General features: G+C 44.2%; 1 protein-coding gene and 1 pseudogene across 1 annotated transcript; one reads left to right on the top strand and one right to left on the bottom strand.

Moving 5' to 3' along the window:
- Positions 1-672: 672 nt before the first annotated feature.
- Positions 673-6,325, bottom strand: LOC136515570 (phosphatidylinositol/phosphatidylcholine transfer protein SFH10-like). Its single transcript, XM_066509122.1, has 7 exons — positions 5,963-6,325; positions 5,002-5,419; positions 3,811-3,956; positions 3,365-3,460; positions 2,628-2,884; positions 1,867-2,087; positions 673-1,280 (listed from the first exon to the last, which is right to left on the bottom strand). Exons 2-7 carry the CDS (start codon positions 5,326-5,328, stop codon positions 915-917), a joined length of 1,413 nt encoding a protein of 470 aa, XP_066365219.1. The 5' UTR covers positions 5,329-5,419; positions 5,963-6,325; the 3' UTR covers positions 673-914.
- A 9,387-nt stretch (positions 6,326-15,712) lies between these two features.
- Positions 15,713-22,048, top strand: LOC136537728 (heat shock cognate 70 kDa protein 2-like; annotated as a pseudogene).
- Positions 22,049-26,683: the final 4,635 nt, after the last annotated feature.

Raw genomic sequence — 26,683 nt, 5'->3', positions numbered from 1 at the left:
GACCAAAATTTTCACTCATGTCTTCTCCCTCCTCTAGTTCCCCTCTCTCCTTGGAGATGCACGCCATGCCAGTAAGGACACCCTTCACACTCCCATCAGGCCATCACCGCCGACCCCCATTTGCCTCTCCCCTCGCCATTGAGTTTGATGTCAGCGGTCCCAGCGTCAAGCTCGCCGTTGTTGACGCCCTCCATGCTCCCGCAGCTCTTCCTAGCCCATGACTTGAGCATCAGACTAGTCACTAGTGCTTCACCGCATCCCACTGGAGTATGACCCACTCTTCACCTTTCGTTTCTCTCCATGGCTTTCGGCGTTGTGTTCACCAGCGGCCACCTATATTGGGGGTAAGGTGGGAGTGGAAAATGAAGGGAAAGGCGAGAGCGAAGCAGCGGCGCCACTCTTCCCCGCAAGGACAGGGCAACCCTGGTTTTGGAAAATGAGGTTGGCGAGGGAGGTGAAGTCAGCAGTCTGGCCCGGCGCAGATAGCACTCCGCTCTCTGGAGAAAAATGCTATTAGGTGCGCCCTACGCAAAGGATTATCATAGCGCAACGTATGATTGTATGAACTATATAAAGAGCTGAAACCATTCGAGTCAATGTGTTGTGGTCTTGTGGTTGACAACTCTTACTTACACTAACGAGATATCACATTGCCCTACCACAGCAAACCCGTTAAGAAAGACATCGAAGGGTTCAAATTGAACTGTGAGCCAACATTTACCACACACAGGATATTATTCATCTGCGCTCATATTGAGACAAAGCACTATCATGGCGGTCTGACGACAACCGAGAAGAAGTTGCCAAGGAAAACAACACCCTAGCATCCTAGCAGCAACACATGTATGTATATACTCTATTACTCAACAGACAATCTAAGATCTACTATAGGAGAGTAGGCGATTCCATAGCTCTCAGGCACTGGGTGGAACGGATGCGGGGTCGTTCATCCCAGCCAGAACCGCGATGAAGATGCACACCATCAGCAGGCCGATTATTGCGGCCCTGATGGCGTTCTCGCAGCTATAAGCTGATGGGATCTCTTCTTCATCGAAGTCGAAGTCTGTGACAGGTGATCCGTCATCAACGCTGACCAAGCGAGGCTGGTTCCTGCTCCCTTCCCCTGCCTGTATCACTGAACTATTACGAGGCTTCTCACATTGTGGGCAGCTGCATTTACCGCCCAGAAACGCTGGCACAACCTGCAAGAACTCTGCCAATGTCTTCTTGTACGAATCTCCCTCAAAGCGTAACTTCTGCTTTGTGGATGGTTTCAAAACCTGTATAGAATTAAGCTATAAGTACCATGTGATGTTGCAATCTACCAGTGAAAAGTTATTAAGTTAAACTGATCCTTTCTACAGATTATTTTAACTTGTAGTCAACCTTGGTTGGTTTGTATCCTGATTAGACTACCAACTTTGGTCGAAAAAACAAGTGTTGCAGGTAACTTTTGGCATCAAACATAAGTTGAAGTGAATCATCAAGATTGTGTTGTTCGTCACCATTCCAAGTTACCATATGAGAGTGAAGATTTCATGTGGCCACTAGATTTTGTATATCCTTGACAAAGCATATCTCCACGAACTGACATGCATGTTTAGAACAAAGATATTGTGTTGTCAAGAAAACTGGCAGGTCTTACAATGAATTGACAGTGCATCATCAATAATGCACTTCTAGACATATTAAAAAAACATCAGTTGTAGTTAAAAACTTGAAATATTTTGTCACCTTATAACATAATAGACATCACTAAAGCAGGTCGTTTTAAAAATATTCATCACCCAAATAAAACAGGCGAAGTGGATACACAAGACAAAACCAGCAGCATGAGATGCAAGTAGGGTGTAATAATTATCTTACTTGAAGAAATGTCTGTGCAATAACTCTGACAACTGGAGGAAGGCGGACAACAAACAATACCCCAAGACGATTCGGGTAGTTTTCTTGAACTACAGTGATAAATGACCTCATCATTTGCATTGGAAATCTGAATGGAGAAATCCCATGGCAATCCAGCAAAACAGTAATTCTTGAATCTTCTTCATTGGTCAAATTTACAACACCATGGTCAATTTGAGAAACTGAATTGAAAGACATCAGTAAGATAGTAGCCACTTTTCTTGCAAACAATTAGAGGAAGCAAAAGATGAAAACAAATCATAATACCTTCTCCATAGTAAGTAAACAAGGGGAGAGGCAGGGAGCACAACAAAGGCCATATGCTAGTGCGGTAGCGCCCATTTTGTTATGCTATGTCTACTGAGTTACAGGGATCTTTATCGATTTGAGTTTTGACAGTTACAGTAAGACTTCAATTCAAAGAAATGTTTTCAACTAATTCCCATAGACCTATACCAAAACAAGAAACAAAGAGAAGGATATGTTTTTGACAATCAATATAATGCTAAACTGAGCCTAAGAGTTCCATTGATAGAAGATATGTTGCTAGCAGAAAAGATATATTGAAAGAAGCAGATTACTGCAAGCAGGAAAAACATTGCCCACCCTAGATGTGAGTTTGACTACCCAGCTCTAAGAGGCCATAATGACATTATCACGTAGAGAATGATAATCATCAAGAACATAAATAAATTTACAGACAGAACAGTTTGGGAAATTACCTACTGCTTGCCCGAAACGGGGTCTATCACGAGGTGGTATGCTGGAGCATGCAAGTCCGAGACGAATTACTAAACAAGGCCGAAGCATCGTGTCAAATCCATGCCAAAAGACTAAGTGAGACCATTTATCAAGTTCTTGCAATGTAAGTATGTGAAATGTTTCCCTCCAACGAATTGTCTTCTTAACCGAAGAGAGTAAACTTGAAAAGTCACCATTTGCAGCGACATAAAATCTGCGTAACTCATCTTCAGTAAACCTGAAACATCCATCTAGACTCAGTTGTGTGGACCAGGATGCTCATTTCAGACATGTGCTAGCTTCCTAATAAAGGCAGCTTGATTAAAAGACTACTGTGTACTGTGGCAATAGCATTCATAAACGAAATGATGTTATATATCTTCTCTATTTGTAGATAATAGCATTGCAAGCAAGATCAAAAGATTACCAACATAATATACCAACTAATGTGTAGAATTCATTAAATTGAGAACTTAGAAGCTGCGTCTATCCTCACACAGACAACATAGACAGTAACATATTTCTGCACTTTCAAAGTTCTCTTCTTAAGGATAAACTGATGTCCCATATTCAGAAGTACAGTAAAAAAAATCGCTGCAAAATGTACAATGAACTTTTTTGCCTGCTGCATAGTGTTTCAGATCCTAACTCAAGGACAAATACTCCAATAGTTCCAAATATGATGCACATGAATAGCAAAGAATACAGCAGAAAGCACCTCTCAGGCAAAGTGATGCCTTGCTTCTCAAGCTCCCTGAAAAGTAACACAAGCCAGTTCTCTTGCACGATTTCCTTTGTGCCATCAGCAGCATCACTAAAACAAATCAAACCCACAGTGTTATTAAACAAGGCAGACTTCTTTTTGTTAAGAGTATATTTGGTAGTTAGGGATGTATTGACATAAGTATCCAGGGAGGTGTCTTGCCCCCCAAGTCTATGTACTCTCTATATATACTGCCCGAGAGGGCCAATGCAATACATCCACGCATTATATGCAATCCTTCCAGCTTACACTTTCCATACCACTATCTAATTGCTGTGATAGGATGCCAAAAGAACTAGAATAGTATGATATCATGATTCAACGACAACAAACCAGCAAAGCACTTCATAAACTAAGAGATATTTATTGATTATTGGCTTATTTCTCAAGTTTTAACCAACCTTGTGCCAGAAGTTGATGCCACTTCATTTGTTTCAGAAGGTGTCTCAGAATGTTCTGTATTGTTATCTGGTTCATCGTCACGCTTGGAAGACAGCTCACTTACTGTTGTTGTGACTGACAGAAACAACAGTGGCATGGATAGTTTCTGCAGTAGAGAACAAATCATCAGTTACTTGGAGATCTTTGTTTGGGAAAATAAAATGCTGTTTTGGAATGTGTTATGCAACCCATTCAAGTATCCAACAATGTATCGAAGAAGGGAAAAGATACAAATGAGATTTGATTGGCACCTACAGCGCACTCATCACATGAATTTACCTGGGATGTTCCACAGTAAGTACAGGTTACCTTGTGAAGTGCTGCAATGTACATTAAATAAGATATGTCCATTTTTTGTCACTGTCATAAAAGGTAGCTGCATAGCCTCTTAATGGCGATCATGAGCTAGGTGCCACCTCGCCTAGCGCTTACCACATTTTAGGAAAATGTTTTTGATTTCATAATCTGTCTAGAAGCCCAGATGATGTTGCAAGGAGCCCATTGTGCAAAACACCCAATGCCCCCAAACCAAACTCCTAGTCTTATGCCAGCTCTAAGCTAAGTAGAATTCTTCATATATTAAGCAAGACTGTGAGTCAGAACATTTCACTACAGATTAACTCTGGACCAGTCATGGTTCGACTTGGCATGGGCTCGAAGGACGGATAAAAATATTTGTCAAGGCTACAAAATGTAAAACATGCAATTGAGCAAACGCCTAAACCAGTGTTCTTGTTGCTGTAGTGTTGGAACCAAAAAAAGACTGCTAAAATATGCCACAATGGAAAGAAAAATTGAGCATCCTAAGAACCTATTGACAAGATAATGCTGCTTGATCTATGTTGATTTCTAGAGAAAATTGTTCCACGTCACCATGTTTGAAACACAAATAAACTATATAACTTACATCAGAACCAAACATGTTATTAAGATTGTGAGTAAACGAGACAATGTTGACGTACTACAGTACTATGGTCAAATAAGTACACAGAAGGTAGTAATGGATAACAAAATAGCATTCCCCCTCCCTCGTCTATCTTTCATCTACGTCAAGGAATAATACAATATCTAAGCACGTGGTATTTGCTAAAGCACTAACTAATTTTGAAAATAAAGAGTATCCATTTTGGAGAGCAGAGAAATCAAATAACCTGAATTCCCTGCACGAGAAATTTGAGTGGTGCCCATCTTTGGATCCAACTAAATGGAGGATACACAAGGATTTGCAATGCTTGAACAGAATTCCATATGAATGGGCATCTTGCTTTAGAAACTCTTCTGACTGCCTCAAGAGCAACGACCTTAATCAGAAATGAGACCACATGGCCTATTGAATCCCCACCCAAGATCAGTTGTTTTGATGGCACAATGCGGTTCACACACTTTGGTGAAATAGTCTTTGCTGGAGAAGCAACCAACATGCCCTGGTACTTCCTGTCATTGCCTGACGGTTGCAAGTGTTTGCTCGCATTCGCCATTGCTTAGAAGCAAGAGCAGAGACAGAAGACAGGCCCTGCTATTCACATGTACCACCAGCTTCAGCTAAAACAATCCAGGTGCCCCTAGCCACTGCAGAAAGATTATAACGAGGAAATTTATTCAACATAAGAAATGCGTAACAATAAGCAGACGCAATGCATATCAACAACTGAACTGGCAACCCAGGAAGAGCGAAGAACATACTAAACACACCTAACTATGTGATGACCAAAAGAAACAAATAATATAAGGTATCGATTTCAGGCCTAACCGAGCAATTTCTATGTCCTAGTATAAACATAGCGGTTGACACGACCTGGACATCGCTTCCTTACTCCCTCAGCACACGGGAAGGGCGGACTTAACGAGGGGGATGGGGTTTCAGTTAGTTGAACCTCAATTTATTTGGAAATAAACAGCTATTATTACAAACCCGCCGATCACCATCCACCAACAAATGCTTAGCTAACCGCGTGGACGGAGGGATTGGAGTATATATACCAGCAAGAGTGATCTAGATTGGATCGCTGAATGGTCACACGTATATACTAAGATCCTATAGAGGCCCCCAAAAAAAGCTCATTCGTAGAACAATCCACCATCCGAGCGGGCGATCCAGCCGTGCGTCCTTACCCACAAACGAAGAAATCAATCCAAACACAGCTGGACCTCCAAGTGACTCAGGCCTCCGCGCCGCGCCGCGAGAGGAGGCGAGGAGGAAGACGGCTCCAGGATAAATTCCCTCCAGGTGGTCCGCGTCGGCGGAAGGAGGCCTGCTCACCGGCCGCTTTAGGGCTGGAATGCCCCCTCGCGTCGCGGGGCGCGTGGATCGGGGAAACGGGCGCGGATCTGAGGGAGTGCCGGGGAAGGAAGCGGGAGGAATGAGGAACACGAACACTCCCGCGGCCGCGGGGAAGAGAAGAAGAGAGAGAGATCCGTGGGTGGGGGCGGAAGAACAGACAGAGACAGGTCGCGGCTGAGAGGAAAACTGTTGAGAAGTGTGCGCTCGTGTCCTTCTCGTGTTACGCGCGGGGGCGGGGTGGTTCGTCCGTGGCCGCTTCGGCGTGGGCCCGGAGGACTATACCAGACGTCAGACGAGACGACCACTGGAGTGGGTTCCGCCGGAGCCCGTAGATAGAGGCTGGAGCGGAGCTGGATTCGTCGTGACGTCAAACGTGAGACGAGACCAACGCCGGGTTTAGTTTCAAAAATTTTCACCCCAAGCTATCATATCGAATCTTGCGATATATATATAGAGTATTAAATATAGATAAAAAAACTAATTGTACAGTTTGATTAGAAAATCGCGAGACAAATGTTTTAAGACTAATTAGTCCATCTTTAGCTATAAGTGCTACAGTAACTAACATGCGCTAATGATGGATTAATTAGGCTTAATAAATTCGTCTCGCAGTTTCCAGGCGAGCTATGTAATTAGTTTTTTTATTAGTATCCAAAAACTCCTTCTAACATCCGATATGACATCCAAAAATTTTCATTTCGCGAACTAAACACAGCCCAATTCATCGTCGGCAACGGTTGGACCTTACCAATTTATTTTTAGGGCCAGGTTTGGGCCGAAAAAATTCTAATCTACAACCGTCTTACGGATAAACCGGGCTAGTTTTTCCTGGACTCGGGCTTGGGCAGGCCGCCACGCATATTTCATAGAGAAAATGAATAAAAGAAATATTTTCTCAACCTTAACATAGGTGCTTGCATTTTTCTAAATTTATATTTTAAAACTTAACAATGATATTCTTTCAATTGTACACTATATGTCCGTTGACGGTGAGTTACTCCTGACGACTTTATTAATCTCGAGATCCGTTAAGCATCGGTGATGGCTTTATTAATTTCGAGACCTATCAGCTCAATCTTTCGTATATGCTCATAAAGTTAGGATGCGTGCGTGCATTTGTAGAAGGTGACGTGTGTACGAGTATGTGCACGTCTGTAACAAATACCATGTCTATTGACTTTAGAACTCATAATAAATGCCATGTCTAGTAAAAGATTAATGGCATATGAGAAATTGACTTAAGATTGCATCAATTTAAATAGATGTCTATTGTGTACTTCGTGCTATGAGGTTAAGAAAGTTGAAAAAGCGGCCGCTCATGTGTCGCAACATGTGGCCCATTCGGCTTACCCCATATTTAGCTTGTTCGGCTTCTTTTTTCAGCCGGAACAGTGTTTTTCTCTCATAGCATTTCAGCCGGAACAATATTTTTCAGCCAACATTCAGCTAGCCGAACGGGCCCGATGGCTCAGAGCTTAGGTGGCCATGGCATTATTGCCCTGTTCGCTTGGCTGATAAGCTATGACTGAAAGTATTATTAGCTGATTTGTTGTGAGAGAAAATATTATTCGTTGACTGAAAAAGTATGACTTATAAGCCAAGCGAACAGAACGTATACGAGTGGCCCGAAGGTTTTGTAAATTTAAATTATAAATAATTGATGCTGTGTTAAAAGATGATACAGTCTACGATTGTCATCTGAGCCTGACCGAATAAGGGAGGGAAGGAGAGATAAACAAGGGTGGGTGGTGATGAACAGATGAAAAAAAATAGCACTTTTAGTATTAGGTATATAGATTTAGCTTTTTCTCTTGAACTTTTCTAACTTTGGTCATTTTTTTTAGAATTATATAGTACAATGTAGACGTCCACAATACGTACGTACTCTCATCCTTATGAACACACGTACGCAAACTCTACTCATATGAGTACCTCCGAAGGACTGAGCCGGCTGAAGGGTCGAGATGACGACTAGAGGGGGGGTGAATAGTCTTTTCTAAAACTTAATCGCGTCGGTTAACCGATACAAATGCGAAATTAAAACTATCGGTCTAGCCAAGACTATACCCCACTATATATGTTCACTAGCACCTTGCAAAGATAACAATTATACAACAAAGGTGCCGGGCTAGTTAGAGCTCTCCTAAACAATTCTAGGAGCAAGGTTACACAAACCTATGCCACTAGTATTTTAAGCAACAAGAGAGCTCCTACACATGTTAGTAAGCAAAAGCACAAAGCTAACAAATCTCACTAGCAATGCTCAATAACAAGGCAACCAATGCCTAATTAGAGAGCGCAAATACTTAGCTACACAAACTAAGTAATGTGACTAACAAGGTTACACAAACCAAATTAGTCACGCACGGGAGCTACTTCTATGCTACACAAGCAAGAAGGTAATTAGCAAGCTACACAAGCTATCTAATTACAAGAGCAACTACACAAGCTTAATATGTATAAAAGTAATTGCAAGCTTGTGTAATAGGGATGCAAACCAACGGGAAGAATAAGGTTGACACGATGATTTTTCTCCTGAGGTTCACGTGTTTGCCAATACGCTAGTTCCCGTTGTGTCGACCGCTTACTTGGTGGTTCGGCGGCTAATTAGCATCACCCGCTAAGCCCACACGTCAGGCGCTGCAAGAACCTACCCCGAAAATAAGGGTAGCTCAATAACACGCTTTACTAGAGTTGCTCTTCGCAGCTCCCGCGGGGCGAGCACAATGCCCCTCACAAGCACTTCTTCGGAGCGCCGCGCAAGCTTCTTGCGCGCTTCGATGGAGACCACCACCAAGCCGTCTAGGAGGTGGTAACCTCCAAGAGTAACAAGCACCACCGGCTTGCAACTCGATCACTTAGTGCCACTCGATGCAACCTCACGATGCAATCGCGCTAGAATCGCTCACTCACACAATCGGATGATCGCTATCAAGTATGTGTGAGATGGAGGGCTCCTAAGCACTCTCAAGCATGGACACAAAGTCCCCCAAGGTGCTCCACACCAGCCATGGCCGAATGCCACTTCTATTTATAGCCCTAAGGGCTAAACTAGCCATTACCCCTTCACTAGGCAACGGTCGGGCCGACCGGACGATCCGGTCGTGTTGACCGGACGCTGGACCTCAGTGTCCGATCGCCCGCAGACGACCACGTGTCCCGATTCCAACGGTCACTTGACTTGACCGGACGCAGTAGCTTTCAACTGACCGGACGCTGAACCCCCAGCGTCCGGTCGTTTCCAGTAAGGTACCGACCTCAACCGGACGTGTCCGGTCACACTTGATCGGACGCAGCCAGCGTTCGGTCACACTCCAGCTTCTGCGTCACCGTACGTCAGCCTGATCGGACGCACCCTGCCAGCATCCGGTGCTTTCAGATCTAGCGTCCGGTCAGTTGACCGACGCTGGCATCTTCGCGATCAACACGTTTTCACTTCTAACATCTTCACCCTTGCTCCAATGAGCTAACCACAAGAATTTGCATCCGGCGTAATAGAAAATAGGCATTCAATTTTCCCGAAAGCGCCGAATCCCATCTCAACCCTGCAAACACCACCTCCTTTGTAAATGTGCCAACACCACCAAGTGTACACCACCATGTGTATGTGTGTTAGCATTTTCACAATCATTTCCCAAAGGATGTTAGCCACTCAACTTGCCACGCCACTCGATCCTAGCGACAATGCAAAGTTAGATCACTCGAGTGGCACTAGATGACCGATATGCAAACAAGTTTGCCTCTCTTGATAGTACGACCATCTATCCTAAACTCGGTCATAAACTTCTCTACACACCAATGACCGGTGAAATGAAATGACCTAGGTTATACCTTTGCCTTGCGCATTCCATTCCATCTCCTCCAATGTCGATGGAACACATGCACCAACACGATCAACAATGATATGATCCACTTCATATCATCACGTGATCATATTGGTTCATCGATCTTGACTTTACTTGCTCTTCACCGTTGCCATCGTCCATCGGCGCCAAGTCTTGCTCAAGCTTCACCGCCACGCGGTCCATCACTCCAAAGCCTTCGACTTGCCCTTCACGCTTGCAACCGGTCCATCAAGCCAAGTCTTGTCCTGATCTTCTCCACCTTGATCACATGACTCAATGTCATATCTCATGTGCATTTAAGCTCCTTCATCATCACATGTGTGAGCTTTGCAACATTTCCAAGCCATTTTCACCTTCATGGCATATGTTGCTCACACACATGTACCTGTGGACTAATCACCTGTGTATCTCACATAAACACAATTAGTCCACCTAGGTTGTCACTCAATTACCAAAACCAAACAAGGACCTTTCACCGGCAGATCTTGACAACAATACCACAAAGTATTTTTACTAAATTCACCACAAAATATATAATGATTTTGCATTTATTTAAACTAGTAAAATTTAGTCTAAGTTGAATAAGTTTGACTTGGAGGAAGATTAAAATGGTATATAATTTGATTTAACTTAAAATGATACTTCATACTTTCCAGATTATAAGATGTTCTGACTCTTGTAGATATATTGTTTTAATACGTGGACATAGTGTATATCTAAGTGCAATAGCAAAAACTGCATATCTAATAATCCAAAGCGTCTTATAATTTTAGAATGAAGGGAGTATATAATCTAAAAAGAAAAGGTATGATTGGATATGTGGTGTTAAAATAGATAGAGACTCTTGTGCCTTATTAATGTCACTTTTTACTTATCACAATATAAAACGCTCATGTACATACATGTACACTTACCGTCTATACATATATATGTACACACATGCTATTTTATGAGCACTTATGAGAGACTGGATCGTGAGGTTTTGAGATTGGCAAGTCACTATATACACCCTCTATTGATGGCACGCACTTCCTACTCCTATAAGAATTTCTAAAATATTGAGCTGGTAGAAATCAAGATACACCTCACTATGGCGAAGTTGCTTGCCCTGTGGCTGCATAGATATATGCCACAAAGGATGCATATATGATGACATTTTAGATATAATCACTATTTCTATAAAAGGTACATTTACACTCTCTAATTTATACGTAGCTTCGGTCAGTATAAACATCTTTGATAAAACTGAGTCAATAGACATCGAGATTTACACTCTCCTTGTCCTTGAGCTTGGAGATTTCAATTTACCAAGACTAGGAGATGCCCGTGCGTTGCTACAGAAGCCTCAAAATTTTCGCCCATACGTTGCTACATGAGTCTTGAAATTTTCAACGCTTTAGAGGAGCTAAAATTTTCGTTCGTGCGTTGCTACGACTCTCAAAATTTTCAATGCTGTAGGAGCATGAAAAAATTGAGGTCAACTGATAGTACAGTCCATCTGATCCTAGCAGCATGTTTTTGAGCTATAAAGAATCATGTGCACCAATTTAATAGCGTCAAAACAACCATGCACATATTTGCTGTTTATTAGGTTTTCTTGGGTGCTAATTCATTTTCGTAACAATCACTAACCCAGTGTGCCGCGTGCCACAAACATAGCATCAAACTGAAATGTACAATCCACAACCGATAGCATTTAATCAAGCAAACAAAACACTATACAAAACCCATAAAAGCATCCATGCCACGGTTCCCCTTTTTTGCACAAATCAAATTCAATCCATAAATGAACCGTCCATTTTGTAGCTCCATGAAAATGTGTAGCATCCAAGGCCTTACTCACCCTGTTCGCTTGTTGGCTTCAGCCAGGCTTATTCAACCAGTCAATAGTGTTTTCTTCTCATAAAAAATCAGCACCAGTCAGCCCAAAACAACACCAACACCAACCAGCGAACAGGGTGACTAAGTACCAAATTGAATTTCTAGTAGACTGATATCGTGCATATAAGAGAATAATAGAAGTGGTTGTTCTCGGATAGAGCGTACACAAAATTTGCTAGTCAAAGTATCTGCCCACTCATAAGATTTACTACCCTATATACAGAAAAAACTAAAAATGGTCTGCAAAAGTTTGGAAAATGAATATCAAGAACACATAAATGCTGAAACAGTAATCAAAATCACCTATACCTTTTTATTGCAGATAGTTAAATACTTAAATACAATACTCTAATTGTATTCCCCGTCAACATGGTAACATGCAAGAAGAGAATAAATTGATCAATACAGAGAAAATATAGTACTCCATTCGTTCCAAATTATAAGTCGCTTTGACTTTTTTGTTCATCAATTTTATCATGTATCTAGACATATTATTTATCTAGATGTATAACAAAATGGATGTACCAAAAAAAGTCAAAGCGACTTATAATTTAGAACGGAGAGAGTACGTAGCTCTTCTAAAAAACGTCATCATTAAGAATAAATTATAACTAAACTTGAAAAGCGTTCAGACGTTCAACATTGTTGGATATCACCAAACAACTGTCAGATTCTTCGAGTCCTGATGGGTGCTCAATGCTCCAAATATAGTTACAAGTAATATAGTGGAAATGGTGCCATTTGATTTTCTCTTACTGGTCCTATCAATATTCAATGAAGCCTTGATTTTATTGTTTTTCCCCTTTCTGAAATAACTCGTACATATATGACATACAAGAAAATAGTTATGGGTCAGTAGCAAGAAACAAATGACTGACATCACGAATTGAACTGAATTTTATTCAATCTGCACCCATTGCTATGAACAGAGAATTAGGAGCACAACTTCAGTGCGTCTATCGAACCCGTCCCTGGTCCTCTTGGGCAGCGCACTGTTCCACCCACTGGACGTGGACGCGCACGCACCGCCTGTTGCCGGCTCGTACAGCGCCATCGGCAGTGCCACGACGCTAACCTCGTTGATGTCATTGTCCAAGTGTAGCTCTGTGGCCACTAAGGATGGCAATGGGTAAATCACCATCGGGTATGGCCACCCCAGACCTATCCCCGCCATAAAAATTTGGTACCACCAGAATACCCGTACCCACCATGGGTGGAGAATTTTTCCCAGACCCATACCCGGCCGGATAAATCATATCCGGCGGGTCACTCGTACCCGCCAATAATTTATTCACACACATAAAAATCAACAATTCAACAGTCGACCGGTCCACCCTAGCTATCACGGCTAGTACTCATTTTTTCAATCTGTATGACATAATAAGAATGAATGTTAATAAAAAAATATATGCTATAAAAAAATATCAAACATAACAGATATGGCAGGACATGGGAAACAAGCAAAATATGTCAATTCGTTCTATTTGAACTGCTTACATATGGCAATAGAGGAATTGGTAATTGCACCACACGGCAGTACAACTGAGGAGCTAGGATAGCTATATCACTAAAAATAGGAAAAAATAAAGTTATTTTAGCAGTATACTAACTGAATGCAATGCTATATTGCCTATATGCATGCATCGTCATGATGTCCATAGTAACATATTTTTGTATGTCAAGATGAAATAAAAAATTTAGGCATGCCAATAAACAAAACCTGAAAGTTAAGACATGGTGATATGGTGGTGGGTTTGACATACATAACAGGATATGCTTTGGTTCATTTAAACTAGAAGAAGCGTATAGTCAGAATAAATACAATCTGGCACTAGCACTATTGTTCTTGGGTTTACTTACATCAGTGGCTGCAGCAACTTGCGGCTAGTACCAGGAGGCCGAGTATTAGTTACTGCACCACCTCCACCTGAATTTGTGGCTGTAGAAGAGGAGCGGCGACCGGAAGGAGCAGCAACACCTTCCCGAGATGAAGCCGGAGAAAGAGGGGGTCGGCCGTCCTTTTGCTTCGTCTTCTCCATGGCCGCTCCGGTCCTTTTCTTCTCCTTGGTGGTGGTGTTCTTGGACTTGGGTGTATGAGCGGCGTTGTTCCCGTTCTTGGGCTTGGATGCAAGAGTACTGGCGACGCTGGCGCCGTTCTTCGGATCCGCTGCAGGAGCGCTAGCGGCGACTTCAACTTGGACCTCCGGATCTTGCAGCTTTAGAGTGTTCACGGCGACGACGAGGTCGGGATCCGGCGACTTCAGGTGGTCACCATCCTCTAGGACCTCCACAAAATCCCTTGACGCCGGAGTGAAGGAGTTGGTTAGTGCGGGGGAAAGAGGCAAAGGAGCGCGGCGCGGAGCGCGGAGGGCCGAACGCCTCTGCAGTGCTGCGCTTGCAAGTGCAAATAATATGATATGAAGGGGATTAGGGGAAGGGGAACATGGGCAATCACCGTTCTTGCTCGAGTTGCTCCAACGCCGGCATGGCGTGGTGAGTTCCTGGTGCTTTGATGCGATGCGAATACGCGAGACGCCAAGACGAGGTCACGAGGGGCGGGCGGGCGGCGTAGTTTTTTTTGGCGGCGGCTAACCCTGGGCAAAAATAACCGAGAACCGAGAACCGAACCGAAATATCTGGAACCGAAACCGAAAATTCCGGTTCCTAGTTCGGTTCCTAATATTGAAGAACCGAAATAACCGAAGAAAATTCGGTTCCTACTCTCGGTTAACCGAATTAACCGAAAGAACCGAATTACATGAATTATACTTCACTTACTTGTATTTTGTAGGATTATGTTTAGTTTATGTGTAATGTTTTATATTTGAACTGCTATATATTTGTGTTACTATATTGCTATTGTTTTCTTATATATTATTATTATTATTATTAAAAATGAATATAGTGTTGCATAAATTTGCCTTAGAACAAGTATATTTATTATTGTCTTGAGATCTTCTAAAAAAATTCGGTTAGTTCGGTTAGAACCGGAACCAAACCGAAATAACCGAGAACCGAAATGCTCGGTTCCTAAAATTTTTTGGAACCGATCGGTTCCTGTTTTCTAGGAACCGAATTTCATCAATAACCAAGGGAACCGAACCGAAACCGAATCGAGAACCGAATGCCCACCCTGAGCGGTGGCGACGTTTGTTTTGGTGAGTGGTGATTGCGGTGCCAGGCTGCCAGCGCCGAGACGAGGTAACGACGCGCTTTACTCATGCGCCTATTTTTCGGCGGGGGAAGGCTAGGTGTCGAGCCTCCCTCGAGCGGTTGAGGGCTCCAGCGGCCAAGTCGCCAAATGGGACCGACGGGTGAACCTAGGGTTTTACATGGGCTGGTGGACTTATTTAGTTTTGGACTGGGTATTTTTCACCCATGGGTAAACGGGTACGGGGATTGCTAGAACATACCCATACCCGCGTACCCGATGGGTGAAAGGTTTGGTCCATTTGCGTACCCGTGGGTAGTGTGTTTAGTCCATATTTAGACCCTAATAGAATAAATACCCGTCGGGTATCGGGTCATGGGTCCCATGGCCATTGCCATCTTTAGTGGCCACGAGATTGCTTCGTGGAAGGTGGAGTCGACCACCCCGGTTGTCTTCGCGGGCGGGAGGGCCAAGGCAGACGCGCCCCACGTCCCCGCCCACATGCGTGCGCTACACACATTGCTGGCCAAGACCACATCTCTATAAACGAATCCTGCACCAAAAGCGGGCTAACGAATAGGGCCACGTAGCTCGTTAGCCCGCTGGCCGTCCGATCCAGCAAACTTGCGATGTTGTCCGTTCGATTGCGGATCGATTTGGTCCCTGCCCGTTTCTTTCTCAACCCGAAAGCTCACGAACTTTCTCGGGCTCGTCCGTCGAGCGAGTGGCAGCACGGGCGGCAGCCATCAGCGAGGCGGCGTAGCCCGCGGGCGAGCTGAGCGCGGCCCCGCAAGTGAGTTGGACACGGCCACCACCGCGCACCACAAGAGCGGGCACCCTCTGCCCTCCGCGAAGGTGCCGGCGTCCGCCCTCCGCCTGCTGCGTCGCCTGCGGCCCATCGACGTTCGTTGCGACCTGTTGCGCCACCCACCATCCAGCACTCGGGTCGCCGCCGCCCCTATCTGGGTCGCGGCGCTCTGCACTCGAGCTCCACCGCCTGGGAAACGAAGCATGATGGCGCCAGCAGCGCCACCGGCTGCCATGGCTTCCCCACGCCCACGCCCGCGAGCGATGAGCACTCTGAGACACGAATCAACGTGGCGCCCTCATCTGACAACTGCCCTCGTGGCCGCCTCCTCTCCTTGCAGCGACGCCCCCCTCTGCTCCCAGCCGCAACCGCGGACCTCGCCCCCCTCCAGTGCCGCACAAGGCGCACATGACGAAAAAGGTCAGCGGCACCAATGCTGCGCCCTAAGCACAACGCAGCCTCCCGCACCTCTATACGCACCCTAATGGAGTGGTCGACCAAATGGACAACGCCCAACAACAGCTCGAGGAAATGCCTACAAGGTAAAGTGCTCACTGAATATATCTAATTTTGGGTGAAACAGAGAAACATGGCTTTGATTCAAGGGAGCATGATGCAAGCTTGATGACGACAATTACTTCTGAATATAGAGTTTTACATTCATAATATTTATCATTGTTCAAGCAAAGAACCATATTGTATCCGGTTATGTTTCCATAGCTATATTCTGTACAATTTGATGGCTTAAATCATTGGATGCATAATTGCATATAGAGCCAACCATACTTTTCTCTAATGCTCATAAGCTTGTTTTGGTGTAGCAAATTTTCTGAAATATATGGGACCATCTATGTCAGTTAAGCGTTATAGTCTGGTCATAAATATAATCCATGAGTAGCAAGACTACTAACTCCAAAACTCGAATTCGGAATTCTTGCTTATTGTTTTTATTCAAAATTGTGCTTGAAGTGCCAAATCTTTGAATTAATCTGATAACTTGCTTGATTCATTTCTTGCTTACCAAACGATTGAGTGCATAGCTTAGAATGAAGCCGGATTTTAGGATGGACGCATCCAGATCCAAAATCTACTTTTGTGCAATGCACGCACTACAAGTTTTAGTGCCTAGCTTTAGCCTTTACCATTTCTAACTAACAAAGCTTCTTCAGGTAGGACATCTGTTAGCAAAACCAGTAACACAGCACTGTATAATGCAACCTTTTCCAAAGCTACAATTTTCAGAACAAGTTGGTGTTGAAAATAATACCAAAGTTTGGTTCACATTTTTTTCATAGACTGCATATACAACGTTCATCATCTTCCAACGTAAAAGTCGTGGATTTAACTTGTCAATCAGCTAAAATCCAAAAAATATGCTAGCTAGCTCAGGCTAAAAAAAGAATGAACTTTCAAATGACCATTCTTTTACACAGCTTCTGCAATTATTCTGTTAACATGAACAAAAAATTGAATCTAGTAGAGTTTAATACCTACTCTTAACTACTAAATTCTCCTAGTTTTTTTATCCGACTCCTGACCACCAGAATTTTGAGCTGTACAACCTTGGTTCGATTTTTTTACTGTGGGCTAAAAGTACCAACCTTGCAGCCAATTAAGATAATGCCACGGCCATGGTGCGGTATCTAGATGCAGAGCAGAAGCATCAACCTCATATGGCCATTTGAATTGGCTTTAGTGATCGGTGACTATGCAAATGGAAATAGTCGCCCATTCTAACTATCTTTCATTGTTGTATGGGGCTCAGTTTGCTTCACTTACAGATGCATTCAGGACCATTTGGTTAGAAGTTGCTACTGTAGTTGTTGTATCCCACCTAGGGAATATATATCTTTAGCAAGCATCTTGAAGTCTACTTTAGTTGGCTAGCTCAGCCCCGGCATACTCAATACTGTAATTCTATTCCTCGGTGGTAAATAAAAAAGGATAAATAAAAGTTTGTCCCTAGGCGTGGTCAAATTTAGCAAAACAGGAGTATATTAGGAACAATAGAGAATTACCTTCGGTTATGGGTCCATTGGCAGCAAGACGAACAGCATCACGGGGAGAAAACAAACAGTCAAACACTTAAATTCTACGGGCCCCACCTGCAGAAGCTGTAGAGTTCGAACTGGGCCCTTGTTGGGCCACGCTCCCCCGCAATTTCGGAGGAGACAGAGACCGAGACCAAGTGAGCTCTGTGTACAAGGCCTTGTTTAGATGCCAAAAAATTTGGCAAAATGCGACTGTAGCGATTTTCGTTGTTATTTGGCAATTAGTGTCCAATCATAGTCTAATTAGGCTTAAAAGATTCGTCTCGTGGATTTCGTCTAAACTGTGTAATTATTTTTATTTTTATTTATATTTAATGCTTCATGCATGTGTCCAAAGATTCGATGTGACGGGGAATCTTGAAAAATTTGGCAAAATTTTGGGGAACTAAACTGGCCCCAAATACCACCACGACATCGGCGCCGCCTCTGCCTCTGAAAACCCCAGTAGCAATCGCCTCTGCTCCAAGCGCAGTCGCAAAAACCCTAACCCTAGCTGCCCCTCTCTCATCCAGTCTTTTTGCCGCCGCCGCGAGCGATCTAGACGCAGCAATGGCGCCGACCAAGGGCGAGGGGCCGGCGATCGGCATCGACCTGGGCACGACGTACTCGTGCGTCGGCGTGTGGCAGCACGACCGCGTCGAGATCATCGCCACGTCGCCTTCACCGACTCCGAGCGCCTCTACATATGATTGGACTAGGTGGTAATGCACTATCCAGGTATTGTTTTATACTTAGCAGTTATTAAAGTGTTGTAAATTCATCTGAAAAAAGAATTTATGTTGGATTGACTGAAAAAGGAATTTATATTGGATTGTACTATGTTCGCCATGATGATTTGTCTTTCCGTTATTGCAATTTATTTATTTGTTTGTTCACTGGAGAATTTGCGCATAAAAGTTTTTGGTATTGAAATATTCAAACCATGTTGGATGACACATCCGTGAAGTCACTGTTGCCGATTTGTCGGCCATGCAGAAACTAGTCCCTGGTTATGCATTTTATACTTAAACAAAACAGAGCTCTTTTTATCATTGCTAGTAGTTCTCATGGTACTCTTATTTTCAACAGTATGGCTCTCTATAGGACCTATTATGACTGCATTTGCACATTGATATGGTGTGTGAAGACAAATTTGTCTTTATATTGTGGCAAATTGTATAAATGTCGTTTCGTTGCATGGTTGTGGGGTCCAGTTTTGTATTGTTTAAACAGGCCAGTACTTTGCTGGCCTGACCCAGTGCTTTTTGAACCAGTCCAAGCACCTAGGTTGTAGACAAATTATTTTGGAATTATTCGCTGTGAACATAGCTTGTTGTAGTTGGAGTTGTTTCTATATTTTTTATGCATTTGGTGTGAACATAGCTATAGGTCCTAGCACCTAGATTTGTAGCTACCTTTTCTGTGTCTGTACTCTTGAAGTTAGTAGGCCTATTTCTACAAGACATTGATGATCAATTACTCTTTTTCAATATGCCATTTATGTGATACAAAATCATAAGTATTTGTCAATGTGGACATCAATTTTATGTTACAAAACCATGTATTGATATATAGATTGTTGGTCAAAGGCTTTCCTAACAAAATGAAATGCACCTGCTAGTTTAAATCAGAGGGATTAAATTAACTTGAATATTGGCTTTTGTTATACTTTATTAAGCTGTTCTGGGTTGTACTTTGTATCGTTTTGTTATGTTTGCTGTAAGAACAATCATGTTGGTTGAATTTGGCAGTTTAAGTATGAATTGACATGGACATGTGGTACTTAAATTATGTATCTATCTTTGATACTATATAATAAAAGTTATGTTTCACATGTACCCCTAAGCATGTTAGATTCATTAGTTAGGTACAGATCACAAAAGATGTTATTGTTCATGCATATTTTTTAGGTTTGTATATACACATCACACAAGGTGTTAAAGTAGTCCATGATAATATACATTTGAACTGTTTTGGGTCGTACTTTGAGATCTGTTTATCCATGTTTTTTAGGTTTGCATATACACATCACACAAGGTGTTAAAGTAGTCCATGATAATATACATTTGAACTGTTTTGGGTTGTACTTTGAGATCTTGTTTATCCACGATATTATTATAACTGCCCATTGCTTCAGAAACTTAATCCAATAAAAGGGCATATCTAATGGTATTTTTTGAACTGACACTTTATTTTCTGTTGGCATTAGTTCTTGTTTCTTTAATAATATCTGTGGGCAAGACTTTAGATATTTATATAAGCAGAGATACTGAACGTAACGTCCAAATTATGATTCTAATGGTGCTTCTTTTTATTAAATTATGCAGATGCTAAGCGTCTTATAGGAAGACGGTTCTCTGATGCCTCTGTTCAGAGTGATATTAAGATGTGGCCATACAAGGTTATTTCTGGCCCAGTGGATAAGCCTATGATTGTAGTGCAGTACAAGGGTGAGGAGAAGCAGTTCTCAGCTGAGGAAATTTCTTCCATGGTTCTTGTCAAAATGTGTGAGATTGCTGAAGCTTACCTTGGATCAACTGTGAAGAATGCTTGGTCACTGTTCCTGCTTACTTCAATGATTCCCAGAGGCAGGCAACTAAGGATGCTGGTGTTATTGCCGGTCTCAATGTTATGCATATCATCAATGGGCCAACTGCTGCTGCAATTGCCTATGGTCTTCACAAGAAAGCTACTAGCGTTGGTGAGAAGAATGTCCTTATTTTCGACCTTGGAGGTGGCACTTTTGATGTCTCACCCCTCACTATTGAGGAGGGTATATTTGAGGTGAAGGCTACAGCTGGTGACACTCACCTTGGTGGTGAGGATTTTGACAACCGCTTTGTCCAGGAGTTTAAGCGGAAACACAAGAAGGATATCACTGGGAACCCCAGGGCTTTGAGAAGGCTTAGGACTTCATGTGAGAGGGCTAAGAGGACACTTTCTTCCACAGCGCAGACTACAATTGAAATCGATTCTCTCAATGAGGGCATTGATTTCTATTCCACCATCACCAGAGCCAGGTTTGAGGAACTTAACATGGACCTCTTCAGGAAGTGCATGGAGCCTGTGGAGAAGTGCCTGAGGGATGCCAAGATGGACAAGAGCACCATCCATGATGTTGTACTTGTTGGTGGTTCGACTAGGATCCCCAAAGTTCCGCAGCTGCTGCAGGATTTCTTCAATGGAAAAGAACTCTGCAAGAGCATCAATCCGGATGAGGCTGTTGCATATGGTGCTGCTGTCCAGGCTGCTATACTTAGCGGCGAGGGCAATGAGAAGGTGCAGGACCTTCTCCTTCTTAATGTGACCCCACTGTCTCTTGGTCTTGAGACTGCCGGAGGAGTCATGACTGTGCTTATTCCAAGGAACACCACCATTCCAACCAAGAAGGAGCAGGTCTTCTCCACCTACTCAGACAACCAGCCTGGTGTGCTGATCCAGGTTTATGAGGGCGAGAGGACCCGGACCAAGGACAACAATCTCCTTGGGAAATTTGAGCTCTCTGGAATCCCCCCTGCACCTAGGGGCGTCCCTCAGATCACTGTATGCTTTGACATTGATGCCAATGGTATCCTGAACGTCTCTGCTGAAGACAAGACGACTGGTCAGAAGAACAAGATCACGATCACCAATGACAAGGGGAGGCTGAGCATGGAGGACATTGAGAAGATGGTCCAGGAAGCAGAGAAGTACAAGTCTGAAGACGAGGAGCACAAGAAGGTTGAGTCGAAGAACTCCCTGGAGAACTACGCCTACAACATGAGGAACACCATCCAGGACGAGAAGATTGCCTCGAAGCTGCCCGCCGACGACAAGAAGAAGATTGAGGACGCTGTTGAGCAGGCCATCCACTGGTTCGACAGCAACCAGCTCGCCGAGGTGGAAGAGTTTGAGGACAAGATGAAGGAGCTGGAAGGCCTCTGCAACCCCATCATTGCCAAGATGTACCAGGGCGCCGGTGCTGACATGGCTGGCGGAATGGGGGATGAGGCCCCCGCTGCTGCTGGCGGTGCTGGCCCCAAGATTGAGGAGGTCGATTAAATTATGGGCACCCCGGACCATCATTCTTCGTATCGTAGTAGTAAAAGAAGATGATAGCTCTTTTGTTGCTTGCAGCCCCAGGTGGCAATCATACCACTTGGGCTTATAATTAGTTGTACGCTGGTTATGTGCGTGTCATGAACAATTTGCTTTTTCAGGTTGGACCTGTATTGACTCGCTTTGAAAGTATATTCTATTCAGTATTCTGTTTTGGTATTCTACACCGCATTAGTTGTGTATTTTGCTCCCTTTTAAACATGATGACTCAGGATCAACTTGGCTGCTGTTGCTTGAAATCGTAACCTTTTCACTGCTCACGCAGAAGAAAAAAAAACACTGTTCTGGTTAAAATGTTGGGAGAGAAAATACTGTTACGGCTAAAAAAAAGTCGAACAAGCCGAACGGGAACGGTTTTGCTACTGAGATGAGATGATACTCCTGCACTTCATTAAAATATAAAAATATACATATAATATATGGTGATGTTAGGCCCTGTTTAGTTTCCAAAAATTTTCACCCCAAAGTATCACGTCGAATCTTGCGGCATATGCATGGAGTACTAAATATAGACGGAAAAAAAACTAATTGCACAGTTCTCGGCAAAATCGCGAGACGAATCTTTTAAGCCTAATTAGTCCATGAAAAGCCTTAAGTGCTACAGTAATCCACATGTGCTAATGACCGATTAATTAGTATCATTAGATTCGTCTCGCAGTTTCCTGATGGGTTCTGTAATTTATTTTTTATTAATATTCAAAAACCCCTCCTGACGTCCTTCCGATACATCGACCTGACACCGAAGACTTTTCATTTCGCGAACTACGCACCCTTAGCTGGTTCGTCAGCTCCTCCGGCCGTAGTATGGGGCGGTGGGGGTTTTGAAACTGCGAGTGAGAATGTCGTACTGTCTGATTCGTCCGTAATGATTCCTGTCGGCGACGCCACTGTTGGCCGGCGTGAGCATGACCGTCGCTAGATATATGCTCTGCTGTGCTGGAGCTGGACGCACCGTATGCACACACATCGCGTGTGTGCATACGGTGCGCGAGGACGCATTATATATGCATGCGTGATATGGCTGCTACAACGACAACCAATAGATCTCCATCGAAACGAAGAATCCGGGGGAGGTGTCGGGCGAAGAGAAGGAAAGTCGCATGAAACGGCAGCCATCTCCGGTGCTTGCTTTCAAATTAATTCCGATCCCAGCCATGCATTGAGCGCGCGCGCCTTTGGCTTTAATCGATCGATCAGCTCGCGATCGTCAGCCATGATAGTGCAGGGCGAAAGCGGCGTCCCGCCGGCCCCTCCGACTCCGATCCTTCCCCACTCCCTCTCCCTACACGGCTAAGCAACTAAAGCGCCGGCCGGCCGGCCAACCAGTGCCAATCATTATCGCCTCAGGCGCCCAGCGGCCCCCGTCGCTTTACTCACCTGGCCGTCCCGCTCCCGGGGCATACTGCTGCCGGGCATCCGCGCGTCGGTCGCACGATGGCCGCGGTCCGCCCAGGTGGATGCCGCTGCTGCCGGGCACCTGCCGCGGCCGGTCACCGCGGAAAGAGAGAGGCCAGGGCGGGCCAGGCCAGTAGGACAAGAGTAGTGGGAGGGAGAACCAAGTAAAGGGAGCGAGAGGTGAGGTGACGAGCCGGCCCGGCGCTTGCCTGCCCTTGCCAGTGACTTTGGTTGCCTCCCGGTGCTGGTGCTGGGTTGCGCTTTCCACCGGCAGTTGTTCTGACGGCTTGATTGAGAGCAAGGACCGGGGGAAATCATCGTATCCATGGCAGTGCATGCGTTGGGGCCAGGCGATCGTCGAGGCCGGCGCTACCTTAAGCTATACGAGTACCTAGCAAGCTACTCCTAGCTGATTCATGCATTCATCGGTCAGCTTAATTGACTGCCGCCATAGACTAGCTTTCTGCCTCCGTCATTCTGCCCTGTCTGCTGCGGCTGGTCCATGCATTCATCCACCCATCCATCTATCCATCCGTGTACTACTGCTACCGAACTGCATGCATGCATATATATCTCTCTCTCTATCCATCCATCGATCGTTCGACATCTCTGATATCTGAATCCATCGTTGCAGTACGCCATGAATGCGTGCATCTCTGAAATCTGCAAGTAGCAAGCTTCACTTCATTTCCTTCTCCTGCACCCAGCTTTTCACTTGTATTGTATACATAGTTAGTACATCTGTATCGTCGATCCCTTCGCCCCAAAGGAAACGCATGCAGATACAGGCGGTGGAGAGAGATGTTTGAGGATTTCAGTGCGCGCGGCAGGTTCGGTCAAGCCAGCTGCTGCTGCTGCAGGTTCAAATGACCAGTAGTGCTAGCTAGTGCGCACACAATCTTCAGTGAGCAAAAGCGGGGCAGAATCTTGGACTGCTATTAAAGCCACTGTCGTCTATACGCGCCTCCAAAGCTGAATCATGAAACCATGTGTGGTAGCGCCTGCTGCTCATGATGCATGTTATATTCTTCTCTTCTCTTCTCTCATATCATATAAACAAAAACCTGCTGGTGCTACTCATGCTTGCAACGTCGGCCGGTGGTTCAACTTTTATACATACATATATATGTCGACGGTCATCTCGTTTTGGACACTAGCTGCCTGGAGATGGATTCAAGCTGTAGTAGAACCTTGTTCGCATTAAGTATGTAACCTAGTTCAGGTGAAAGCTGAAGGTTCTCAGGCCGCGCAAAGCATGCAACTAACCAAAGCCTGATCTGAAGGCTCGTGCGTTCTGTAGGTAGCAGCAGCATTAGCTGCCTACTGGACACTCTTACCAGTCTGCTGCCCGAACTTTTTACTATTTGGCCCTTTTTTCGAAAGTTTCTCTCAAATAGACCCCTGACGGAAACAATTTTAGAAATGGACCCTTGGCTCGACGCCACTGGCGCCGAGGTCCTGGGCACGGGAAAATGGCCTGCCAGGGGCTCGGCGCCAGAGTGAATTTAGGGACTTAGCCAAAAGTCAGCTCGGGAAAGAAGTGCAGGCTGGGTTAAATGCAGGTGTCTCGGCGCCATTCACTATGGCGCCGAGCCCCTGGCAGGCCATTTTCCCGTGCCCAGGACCTCGGCGCCAGTGACCGTGGCGCCGAGCTCGGCGCCAGTCACTCTGGCGCCGAGCCAATGGTCCATTTCTGAAATTATTTCCATCGGGGGTCTATTTGAGAAAAACTTTAAAAAAAGGGTTAAATAGTAAAAAATTCGGGTCTGCTGCATGCATTCTGGCATTGTAAAATGACTGCTGATGCCTGATCGATGCACTGAATCTCTGAAAGGAGTAAGTAACTTAACTGAATCGAGAACTGACCACTCACCAGTCGCCTTGAATGAACGAGATATATAGTAGCTATAGCTAGCTCATCAATAAATGGGAAAGCCGAGTGCACTGCCTACTAGATCCTCCTGCTACGCTGAAAGAACCGAATTGTTATCCTCTGTCTAATCTCTCTAGCTAGCTAATCAATCATAGGCAAGCTAGGGAAAGTGGGTTGTTTCAGGTTTATTTATTCAATTGGTACCTGATGACAAGACAGCCAATTAGGAGAATATAATGATCTAATTATAAGACAGTGAGCACAAATCCTCTCACCATACCATTCGGAGAGGGGAAAAAAATGCATCACACGCAAGCATGGATGGATGGGACGGGAGAATATATGAAAGCAAGGAAAGATTGCGCCGATTTTTGGGAAGTCACTTGTTGATTATTTCTAGTTATCGAAGGACCCGAATAGAATAAGAACCTCGTGATTTGTCCAGATCTTGCATGTACAATTCGAATGTGTAAAGCCCCATCATAGTTTATTTTAGTATAGTATTCAGATGACATGTTTGCTTAACTCGTTCAACAAAGCGATCGAAACGCGACGTCTCATATAGATCTATCTACTACTCTACTAGGGCTAGTAGCCTACCATAGATGCTTCACGTTTGCGCTGAAATTTCTTCCAAGTACGTACTGTACTTGAGAATTGCGCTAGTTAGTAGCATCAGCACGTACATATATCAGGACAGGTGTGTTCAACCACAGGAGATAGAAAGGACTAGTGGCGACAAATTTGGAATCAATATAATGGCTATGTACTCTCAAACACTGTTCCCAGCTATGCAAGCAAGCAAGCAAACAAAATAAATCGATCCGTATGGCTCTCTCTCTACCTAGCAGCTCTTCTTCCCGGCCGGTCACCTCTACTGCTCATCTGTACATTGCACAAAGACCTGTGTAGGACAGAACGTACTTTTTTGCTTTATCTACTCTATGTACTTAAAGTTGCCTACTCATATAGAACTGTACATACATGAGAGCACTGTCTACTTGTCTAGCTATACTTGTTAACTTTGGTCTTGGGTTTGGGAGAGAGAAAGATAGAGTGGTAGTAGAATAGGAATTCTCCACACCAAGCACCAGCTACTCAGCTAGCCAAGAGTCCAAAGAGAGTCGTAGCAAGAGTAACTTTACCACTGATTGATCTCTTTCATCAATATGGACATAAAGTTGCACCTGTACAAACACTGGCTAGAATGAACCCCTGGACTGGACAACTTGTATTGGTAGCTAGCTCATGTTTTTTGGTAACCTCTTACTAGAGCTTCGCATGTACACTGTTCAGCCCCTCTGTGTTTGTTCTCCCTTCTAAACTTTAGTCGCTGTTCTATCGGATGTTTAGACACATGCATGAAGTATTAAATATAGATTATTTATGAAATTAGATGCACAAATTAGACTAATTTGCGAGACGAGTTTATTAAGCCGAATTAGTCCTTGATTTAACAATGTTATGCTAC

Source organism: Miscanthus floridulus, chromosome 2, assembly GCF_019320115.1.
Source record: "Miscanthus floridulus cultivar M001 chromosome 2, ASM1932011v1, whole genome shotgun sequence".
NCBI lineage: Eukaryota > Viridiplantae > Streptophyta > Magnoliopsida > Poales > Poaceae > Miscanthus > Miscanthus floridulus.
The sequence above is the reverse complement of the archived record's forward strand: the minus strand, read 5'-3'. Positions and strand labels throughout refer to the sequence as shown.